At 35.8% G+C, this 11,607-nt stretch overlaps 1 protein-coding gene across 1 annotated transcript; it reads left to right on the top strand.

The window, feature by feature from the left end:
* Window positions 1-294: 294 nt before the first annotated feature.
* On the top strand, window positions 295-684 carry LOC145067905 (putative mitochondrial protein AtMg00240). The gene has a single exon (XM_079014933.1). The coding sequence runs from the start codon at window positions 295-297 to the stop codon at window positions 682-684; it is 390 nt and encodes a 129-aa protein (XP_078871059.1).
* The last annotated feature ends 10,923 nt before the right edge of the window (window positions 685-11,607 follow it).

Below are 11,607 nucleotides of genomic sequence, written 5' to 3'. Positions count from 1 at the left end.
TCGAATGATTAGATCAAACAATCCTCAGCAGAGCTCGACTAAGAACTTCCACTGTAGAGGATTCTAGGGTTACAAGAACGATAATAATAAACTTGCTGAATAATAACTCTCTGATCGTTCTATCCTATCGTTGCCTTCTAGGAGCATGCAAGCACCTATATATAAACTAAACCCTACTAAACTCACGGATGGACAGGCCCATACCGGAGATACATAATGGACTGGCTAACGAGCCCAATAGACGCAATACATAACACAAAACACGACCCAACAAGTTCTAACTTGAAAGTACCAATGGCAGCTGGCACACACTTTGGAACTTTGTTGGACAAGCCTGTTGTTGATCTTACATTGTACAGGAGTATGATTGGTTCTTTACTATACTTAACTGCTAGTAGACCTGATATTATGTTTTCTGTTTGCAATTGTGTCAGATATGAATCGAATTCAAGAGAACCCCATATAATAGTTGTAAAGAATATCTTTCATTATCTCAAAGGAACTATATCATTGGGATTATGGTACCCTTCAAAGAATGGTTTCTTCATTCAGGATTTTTCAGATGCAGATCTTGGTCGGTGTCAACTCGACAGAAAAAGCACTTCTGGTGGATGTCATCTTTGTACGGGAAGCTTGTTAGCTGGCAGTCGGAGAAACACACCTGTGTTTCAATTTCCACAGTAGAAGTAGAATATGTTGCTGCCGCAACTTGCACTTCTCAAGTCATATGGATACAAAGTCAACTTCGTGATTACGCAATCAACATGAAAAAGATACCTTTGTATTGTGATTCACAAACTGCAATTCACATCTGTCATAATCCCGTGCAACATTCGAAGACAAAACACATTGCACATCGATATCATTTCATCAAGGATCATGTCGAGGATGGTAATATCGAGGTTCATTTTGTAAAGACAACGGATCAACTTGCTGACATTTTTACCAAGCCTTTGGATGATAAATCTTTTCAAAGGATCTTGTCTAGTTTAGGAATGCTCGATGCAAATGTTGTTCCAAGCTTTTCATCCTCCTAAAACATTAAGAAGTCAAACTACTATTGATCGATTTAGAAGTTACTGTTCACTATTCAACATTCGACCCACTTGGTTTTCGAAATACCTCTGAATGGTTAAGTTCATACTTCATTGTTTGAGAAATGTTATTTATTCGAAGTCCATTATATGGAAGTCGATACTTCTTACTTCGAATGTGTGGTAATATTTAATTGTTTTTCATATTGCTTTCTAAAACCAAAAATATGAAAAATATTTTAATATTTTTTTTACAGTTAAAAAATTCAAGAACTCCAAAATGATTTTCTTTATTTTGTCTTTCAATTTTAAAATAAAAAATTCCAAAAAGATTTTCTTATTTTTGTTTTCCCAAATTCAAAAATAAAATCCAAAAATATTTTCATTGTTGTTTTGTGTGTTTAATATTTTTTTCAGTGCATATCTTGATTGTCACATATTGGTGGACATTGCTTCATGATAAAGGGTCAGGTACACATTTGAATCTATGTACCGGTTAAGTGTCCCTAGAAGCATGTTGTTGTATGTAAGCCTAAGCCTCATAGACTCAGTGTGTTTCGAAGCCTTACTAGATCACTCATTACGAGGGTTCCTTCCCAAATCAGGCTATATTTGCATTAGTCGACAAGCTACCTTTCTCTTCTCATTTTTGAGTTATGAGATTTCTGCTAAGTCCATATTATTCGCAGAGGTACACAATGTTTCTTCACCAATCTTTTTCACCAAATTTGTTGTTCACGATTGATACACTTCAGTTGCGTATCGTCAACATGTTTGATTTACACCAATCAGAATGTAGATATTGCTAAAGTCTGTGTTCGTGATCCTGATTCATGAGGCCGCGATGATGGTGAAACCCAAAGTTCCTAACTTATAAGGGCATTAACAGTGAACTAATGTTCAAGATTTTCATGAAACATTTTTTGTACCTTATTTCGATATTCAAAATCGTATTCCTTCATTATGAGAGGTCTTGACAAAATGTTCTTTTCCCAAGACATTTTTTCCGCACAAGATCCATAATTTTTTTTGGAATATGATTTCCGTCTGGATATCTGTTTGCATCCTAGTCAGTTTATAATTCATCCTACCTAAACTTGTCCCTGACTACGCTGGTCATTTAGGTAATTTTGATCATTTAACTCACACTTATGTTAAGTTGTGGTTATGAACAAAATTTAGCCTACCTTTGAAGCGTACGTAAACGAAGCCCTTCAAAACACATTCACGAGTTTTCAATTGTAATTCATGGGATACAACATAAACAGTTCGATATCTTTCTTGATGTCGAATGAAGTGATCTTTACATGGGATCCATTTTCTTTACATCGAATATTTATTTGATGTCACTATTTGCACATTTTTTCTTTTGATTCCCACTATATCTTTGGCACACATTTGCACTGAAATCCTCGAGGTTTTGGGTAGTACCAACTCAAACCTAGATTTTGCAAGTTTGGCTATGATTTTGCTTCTTATCCCAAAAGAGAACGAGCCCAACCTCTAAACGAAGGACAAAAATGTTTTCTTGATGCCGAATGCTTTTGGTATCATAACGAAGTTCAAAGTGATGGTTCTTATCCTCTTAGGGCAAACGAACAGTTTTATGGATAAGACAATTTGGTTACTTCAAGGTTTTCCAGGAAAAGGTGCTCATTACTTTTCAAACGTAGCAACTTTTACGACAACTGGTCCACTTTCCAAGAATACATGTGGCGGAATTTCATTGATGGCCGTTTGAAATTCAAATTGTGCACTACGTATAAAAGGCATTTGGGGGTCACAAATCAAAACTTTACGCATCCTGGTTGAATTTTTCTCCAAAATCTTTCCTTGTTATACTTATCTCTTCACACAATTCTCCAAAATCCTAACAATGGCGGCAGTAGCTCGTCATGTTGATCCATCAAACACTACTGATGAAGCCGCATCTTAACCCCTATTGAGGATTCAGAGTTCCAACTACCGCATTCAACTTGATGTATCGAAGTATCCTGAAGAACTAAAGATGATGATTTTTGCCCTTAATCACCCAGTTCTTTCAATTGTGATGTCTGCTTTTGTCCCTGTCCCTATGACTTGTTTATCATTGGTTTGTTCTACAACGGTATTTAACAAAACTTCCAAGGTGGTGACGTGTCAATTAAAAAACAACAAGAAGTACAAAGTCACAGAGAGGAAGTTTGCACAAATCTTGAAGCTTCCCAATACTAGTCCATTTTACGAGGTTACCAATGAACAGGTGGTTCATATGTTCAATGAAATGGGTCATCAACCCCCACTCATAGGAATAAGTCAGTTTCGCAAGTCTGCTCTACTTTGTATCTGGAACTTTTTGTTTGGGGGTTTTTTGTGTTGTCTTACAGGTTGAACTGTTGGTCTTGAAAAAGCCAAATTGGAGAAATATGCCTTGATTATTGGCTTATATTATGATATTAACGTAGATTATGTTACAAATTTGTGGGAAGAGTTTGGAATACGTATTTCTCATACTAATGTTTCGAATGGTGTTTCCTGTGCGCGATATTGGAGATTAAATCTGCAAGAAGTGTATACAAAAGAAGGCGTATTGGTTTCATCTGATGATCCGAAGGCAAAATTTACAATCTATCAGCATCTAAACAGCTAAAGATGATCAAGTTGAGTTTCCTATAGTGGCTTGAATCCCTGATGCTACGTTGTGAACGGTGGATCTGGCTTGTCTAGTTCATGTTGCTTATTTGGCAACAATCAAACCTAATGAACAAGTCGGGGATTTATTACCTAAAGGGGCAGAAGGATCTTCATAGGCTGGTAAAACTTCAAAGAAATCGAAAAATTCTGAACAACCTAAGTGCTCCTGCACCAATTGCAAAGGAGGTTTTGAAACTTGTTCAAGATCCTGTTGGTCATGAAACTCAAAAGGAAGTGGTTCCTTCGAAAACATGCATTCTTAAACGAACCAAGAAGCCAACACACATACCTTGTCACTCATCAGAAATACCCACTATGGAAGAAGTTCCCGAGGAGCCTCTCTCTTCACCAAAGGAGGGTTCTGTTTCAAAAATCAAGAAGATTCACAAACCACATCTCAATAGAAAGGGTGTGACCATTCGTGAAATTCCTACTCCTATTTCTCCCGCTTTAAAGAACTAAAGAGCACATGCCATGGTAAAGAAGATCAAGAAGAAGAAGAAGTAATTGGAAGATCCTCTAGATGAGGTTGTTCAAGAAACTAATTTCGAGAGTGTAAGTGATCGTTCTCCTCTTCGTACTGTTGATATTGGCTTCACATCATCTCAAAGGTACTCTCCAGTCATGTCGACTGTCGAAGAGACTAGAAGTCTTGGTGGCTCTATGAAAGTATCTAATAAACACACAACCACCAATTTGGGTGATCCTTTCATTTCTTCCATCCTTGAGAAGACAATGGTCATACCACCAGAGGTTTGGATGGCTGAATTTGTTTCGGAAGTGGTTCAAACCTCAGGAATCCCTGTGAACGTATCTAATATGGACACAAATGTCAAAAAGGGTGATGGGGTGACGAATTTTGAAGCTCAAGATTCAGGCTGATATTGGGGGTCGAAACATTGTATCTGGGATTGAGGTTGATTTGTTGCTCAAATCCCAAGAGAATCGATTGAATCAAGCAATGGATCAAATCAAAACGAAGCATGAAGAACGTTTGAAATGTCATGTTGAGTAGTTTTAGTTTGAAATTAAAGAAACTTGTGCAGTCACTAAAGAATGACATATACTTTTTGTTTTAGAGGTCAAGAAAGTACAAGAGTCTGTTAATCTGAAGGTGGAGTCCCTCAAGTCTGAAATGTCGAAGGAGGTGGCTAAGCTTGAAGACATTTATTCGTCTCTTCATGGAAAAATCGATGTTATTGTTGAGGCTATCAGGAACCTTGTCGAAAATTATACTTCATCCTCAACCAAGGATTCATAGGTGTTTAGAATGATGGAAGAATTTTTGGGAGATTGAAGGAGTCAATTTCGAAGATGAATAATTCTCATAAATCTTCTGTTTCTCAGGAGTCTTTATCCTAGATATTTTCTTCGTTCAAATCCAATTTTAAAGTTGGAATTGCTCGTCTCCTAAAACTTGTTAATTTGATGCCAACGGATGCCCTACCTGTCAAAACAATGGTGCAAGGGGGAGATAAGGGGGTTGGCACATCGAAGGATCCTGATCAAGGAAAGATTGTTAGGAAAGTGAGAAGCATTCAAATTCCAACATCACTTCCTACTTCTATGTCAACAACTTCAACCACAGTGAGTTCAAGACCATTGCCCAAAGGCATAGTCATAGGTGCTACTGTTGGGGGTTCGAGTTCAATGCCACCACCTTCGAAACAAGTTAAAGGTGATAGAGGAAAGGGAATTGTGAAGGAAATTTCAGAGGAGGAGAAAAGGAAGAACATTGAAAAAGAAATCAAAAGACAGAGCAAATTTAATAACATTTTGAGACAAAGGCAAGGTGATCCACCAGGTCTTGGTAAAGGTGATCCAGACAAACAATTTGTTACGAAACAATCAAACAAATTGTTTCCTCTAGAGAGATGTATAATTTTGAGAAGGTTCTGAAGAAGAGCTTTGAGATTGAAAATATTGATAAAATAATGATTTCAATCAGTTGTATTTGTTGGATTAGTGTCTAAGTCCATAACTATAATTGGTATCTACTTGACCCGACTCGGGATTGTCCATTTGGGTTGCATGTCATCGGAACATTTGGATAGACCGTTTTTGAGAAGACGACATTTGTGACGAATTAATAAATTATAAGTTCTAATATATTAATATGAAATCATGTTATTTATTTAGTATTGATCAAGATTTAATTTGGACTTAATTTAGTGATCAAAAGAGACTAATTAAATATATGGGGATTGATTGTGTAAATCATTCATTCTTATATATGTGGGCTTATGATCCATGATTCCTTATGTTGGGTTTAACCCATGTGGTGAGCCATGGATACTCCGTGGAGGTTAAAACCCATGGAGCATAAGGAATGGGTAAATTCGTGAGTTATATGGTGTAACCATAATAGCCACACTATATAAAGACCCCATTGGTTGGTGAAATTGGGACTAGTGTATACATAAGAGGGCAAGCCGATTTCTAGAGTTCATGTATCTCTTCTCACGGTTATTCCAAGTGTTGACGATTTTGTGTGAACCATTTGAGGTGTCACACTTGGGGCACTAGGCTCTCGAGCTTCATGAAGTCAAGCTACATCAAGAGGTATGTATTCTAACTTTTTATATTACCCAAGTATCAAAAGATTGCATTCTAGATAGGGTAATACCTTAGAATATTCATATTTGCATGTATAATAGAGAAAACATAGATCCAAGGTATTTAGGGTTGCATTTACACTTAGGAGTGTTAGAATGCTCAAAACCCAACAATGGTATTAGAGACTAGGCTTGTTTTCCTTTTATACTTGCAAAATTGGCTGAAAAATCGAAGTTTGTTGCTGTCTGCTCAGCAGACTAGCCGATTCCATGAAGGGACTCGACGAGTCCAAGGCTAAATTCATCCAACTCATCGAGTTGGTTCATGCACTCGACGAGTTAGACCCCCAGACATCAAATCTTCGACTGTTTTGGCTGGAATTGGACTAGGAACATTACCCTAAGCTGTTTTCAACTTATAAACCTGTTTTTGGTGTGGTAATGTTCATGTTAATCCAATTTCAAAGATAATTGTCAATAGATTCATGTTTTTCTATTAATTTAATGGTTAGGCTAATTACATGAAAAAGTTTGATTGAATTATCTTGTTCTTATGAGTTGCTTAGATTAATAGAAAAGTTATGTGAAATTGTTGTTTTCAATCCAAATTAATCTAAGAGTTGGTTCTAAAATCTGTTTTTGTAACTTGTCCTCAAGTTATATGAAATGTAACATTTAAGATTCATAAAACTCATAAATATTTCCATAGGTTATGAATAAAGAAAAGTCATATTCTTTTTATAGTTTAAAGTCTTCCATAACTTGTCCTCAAGTTATGGAACTTGAAGAGTTTTCTGAATTAAAACTACTTTAAACACATAAGTTATGGAATTGAATAGTTTTGAATAGTTTCAAAACTTGCCCTCAAGTTTTGGAATTGGTAAAGTTTTCCCTTATGAATACTTTAATTCCAATTTAAGCCCTTAGAATTTTAAAAGTTAAAATTCAACCCTTATACTTTATAGTATTATAAGTTAATTATATATATATATATATATATATATATATATATATATATATATATATATAAGAGCAAGTCAGTCTTACCGTTAGTAGACTTCATTCACGAAGCCGGTCTATAAGGGGGGGGTATAAGGTTACTGCTTATAAAATGGCAGTTTAATGGGTGTCCACTCTCACCCACCGCTTCCTTGACTGGTGGAGGGTCGTTTGCCGAATGGGTAGGACAGGGACTACATTTTTCTCTTCATTAAAAGTATTGATGATAAATACTAAGTAACTAAACTTTTATAAATTCCCAATCTTAGTTACTTAGTAAAATGTGAATTTGGTGCTAACGCATGAAATTACACTTTACACTTTGCTTAAGTCGGTTAGTGGAGCGCGTGTGGGTAACCGGCACACTAACTTGGATTTAACAAGGTAGACAAAGGGTAACTTAATGTTTATCGTAGTATCGGTGGAGCGCGTGTGGTTAACCGATACATCGATTAAGGGGTAAATTATTAAGGGTACCAAGTATATTTGCATGGTTATTCACACCTTGTTTTGTGATCCTCAACATCCCAGTCATAAAATTTGAGAGGGCACAATTGAGATTGAAACATGCCATTGAACAGTACAATGATTCTCAAAAGATCTAGGAGTTTCGTATCCAAGTAAAACCTAATTAAATTGTTTCGTTTTCATGGTGGAAATTGGTGAATCATCATTCGCCTACCTTCAAATATTTTATAGTTTGGATTACGAGATCCCTCTTCCAAGTTATAAAAGTATTGTGTTGGGTCCTAGCCTTAATATTTCATATTGGGTGTTATATTAAGGACTTTAGATCAACTATCTTGAAATTCTCCCAAAAGATGTCAAGTTCAGACATCTATGATCTTCCCAAATCTCTTGAACTTCACTTCCTCCACCTCCTCCAATTATTCTCCCTAACCCACAAGTTGAAGGTCACTCAAGCTTTATTGGTACGCAAGGTCTATGTGTGATCGCATCTTGGAGAGGAAGGCATATATTGTCAAGTCGGGAGAGTTGGATGTCAAAGTCTTAAGAAAGTTGGATGTTCAATCACTTTCTAAGTCACATATCGAGTTCCTTGGGACTACTATGAAACAGACTATGACATGACCCTTAACGATCTTATCTATTTGCTTGGTGCTACTGAATCAGCAATGATTTGGAGGACTGGTAGAGCAAATTTTATTAAGATGATCAACTTCCTAGACTTCCATGGACATCGAAAATGGTAACATTGGATATCTAGAAAAGCCTTCTCTTCCAAAGGAAGGGATTGACTATAGTCAACTTGGTTGACCAAATAGTAAATAGAAAGGCTAAGTCTGCGATAGTCCTATGTACCACTCGTAAAGAGTCCATATGTTTCTCTTGCCAAAGGAAGGGGCATTGATTGCGAAGCTGCCTATTTACCAGAAAGATCATAGGGTTGATCAAGTCAAGAAGTTTGAATCTACTTTAGGTAAAGTCCACTATCTAACTCTGTTACGTTTCTATTATGAGATTCTTATTACATGATACTACTGGGTCACATGTTGATGTTTTAAGAATCAAAGAAAAAGTGAAGAAACTTAAAGGCAGTATATGCTAATTCTGATCCCAAAAATGGTTTTCGATCGCATGGTTCGGTGATCAGAATTTTGAGCTGTTGCTTAGGAGTTATGATATATTGCTTAGTAATAGATAACAAGTTTTTCATATGCTTTTGCACTGTAAGGATAAGTTTTTCCGCAAAGTTTAAAATAAAAGGGGTTTTTACTTTTATTTATTTCAAAATATCCTTACAATGGCATTTGTGGAAAATTGTTGTTTATTTGATTCCATTAATAGCAAGAGTGGAAATATGAATTTCATTCTTTCATTTGTGGTAGTGTCTAAATTTACCAAACAAGGAAAGATTCTCATCACCCAAGTTTCAGTTGGATAGAAACTTGGAATCATGCAAGTTGTATAGTATGATGAATGAGAATTTTCATATTTGGAAAATTAAGACTAATTCCTTGTTCACATGTATATGTGAGTCAGGTGAAGGAATAAGGGATCGAGTACACATTCTTGTGCACTGATCAAGTGCACCACAAAAGATCTATAAGACTGTTCGTTATGACTTACTATAGTTTAGTAAATATGGTTATACTTACCTGTTTAAGTATAATTCTGAAACACTGAAAAGTTTCGATGTATGACAGAACGAATGAGAAAAATCAAATTAGGAAGAAAGATAAAAGTTTCTGAAATCTGAAAAGATGGGAGAGTACTTTAATAACATGTGTTTGTGATCATCTTAATGATTAAGAAACCATATCACAATAGGCTCTCTAAGGACATCTTAGTGCATTCCTATGGCTAAGAAGAGGAATCAAGAGTTGCTGAAATGGTTAAATCAAGAAGATGAGTCATACCTCATTCCAAAACAAGTCTTAGAGTTACCCTCCAAGATTCAATTTGAGTGACACATCTTAATGAAGGATTATTAACACTTGTCAAATGTAAGAGTAAAAGTGTCCTACTCTTGTACATTTGAAATGGGTAAGTTGTGATGTTTTGGATAAAACAAAGACCAGCTAAGGCCAATTCGTTGAAGTGTTTTGATAAAGAATCCACACTATGTCTTGAGTATTTGACAAGTGAGTCTTATATGTCAAGAGTGTTGGAATAGTGTCTAAGCCCGTAACTGTATTTGGTATGTACTTGACCCGGTTATGCATGGTCCTTTTGGGTTGCCTTCTCCAAAGAAACTTGACAAGGTAATTTAAGGAGAAAGAGAGAGTATTATGATATATTATAAGAATAATATATTAAAGGAGAAATCATAATTATTTAATTAGTATTGATCATAAATTAATTAGGAATTAATTTGGTGGTCAAAAGAGACTAATTGAATAAAGGGGGTATAAACTGTCAAATGTATGATAGTTGAGTTTTAGGTTAAGGAAACCTAATGGGCTTAAGGGGGAACGAAATTATGATGGGTATCCATCATATTTTCGTCCAAGGGCCTTATTCCAGAAGGTTCCATGGGCTGCTTGGTGGCTAAGCTGTCCATTAGGGTTTAGAGTGAAACCCTAGTAACCTGTAAGTATAAATATGACCCCTAGGGCATGAATTCGGCCACCACTTGATTCTAAGAGTACCCTGGGCCGATTTCTATCCTCTCTCTCCCTCTCTCATATTTCCTTCTTGCTTGTGGGGTTTGTGAACCATTAGACGAGTTGCATTTGTGACTCTAGGCTCAAAAGAAGAAGATATACAAGATCTAAGCCAACCATTGAAGAGGTAAACATCTAGATCTGATTCCATATGTTATTTTAGTTGTTTATATGCTAGATTAGGGTTTGTAAGTCTTGGAATCAAAGCATGTTTAATAGTGAAACCTAGATCCAAACATTAGGGTTTGTATGAGCACATAGGAATGTTTCTTATGCATAAAACCCATCAGTGGTATCAGAGCTTTGATTGGTTTCAGTTGTATGTGATGCTTAACTGCTTTAATTGCTGAAAAAAACGATTTTTTGTCCCTGCCCGACTCAACTCAGCGAGTCAGTACCTGGACTCGGCGAGTTGGCCCCTACTCGGCGAGTCCAGGCCTGACTCGGCGAGTCAGTTCGTCAGAATTAGGGTTTTTCGGGTTTTGGTTGCTGTTTTGACTTGGACTTGATGCTTAATTTGTTTTATAAAGTTAAAATCCGAATTTTATCTATATTAAGTGTTTATCCTTGCCAAAAGAATAGATAATTTCAAATCCTTTTGAATATTTGTTATTTATGTGATAAATATGGATTATTTAAAAATTATTTGGTAATTATCTAATGACTAAAATTAAGATTAGGTCAAATATAGATAATTATGAACTTAATTGGCTTATTTGAATTATTTGTTATTTGATCCCTTATGTTTTGAAAAGTTCAAAACTTGCCCTCAAGTTTTGAAATTTGAATTTTGTAATTAAAAGTTTAATTTTGAATAATTTAAATTTCAAACCCTTAGAATTTTACAAGTTTAAAATTCAACCCTATACTATTATATATTATTACAAGCTTAATTAATTAATATATATATATATATATATATGTATAACTTTGAATGCTAGTCTTACCGTTAGTAGGCCTCATTCACGAAGCCGGTCTATAAGGTGGGTATAAGGTTGCTGCCTATAAAATGGCGCTTAATGGGTGTACACTCACACCTACCGCTTGCTTGACTGGTGGAAGGTCGTTAGCCGAACGGGTAGGATAGGGCAACCCTCTCCTCATTAAAAGTATATTGTTGAACATAAAGTAACTACATGTTTTACAAATTCCCATTCCTAGTTACTTTAGGGTAACATGTGAAAATGATGCTAATCCATGGAATTGCACTTCGTACCC

This window comes from Lactuca serriola, chromosome 8 (assembly GCF_051521515.1).
Source record: "Lactuca serriola cultivar US96UC23 chromosome 8, Lser_US96UC23_V15, whole genome shotgun sequence".
NCBI lineage: Eukaryota > Viridiplantae > Streptophyta > Magnoliopsida > Asterales > Asteraceae > Lactuca > Lactuca serriola.
This window is presented reverse-complemented; position numbering and strand designations above follow the sequence as displayed.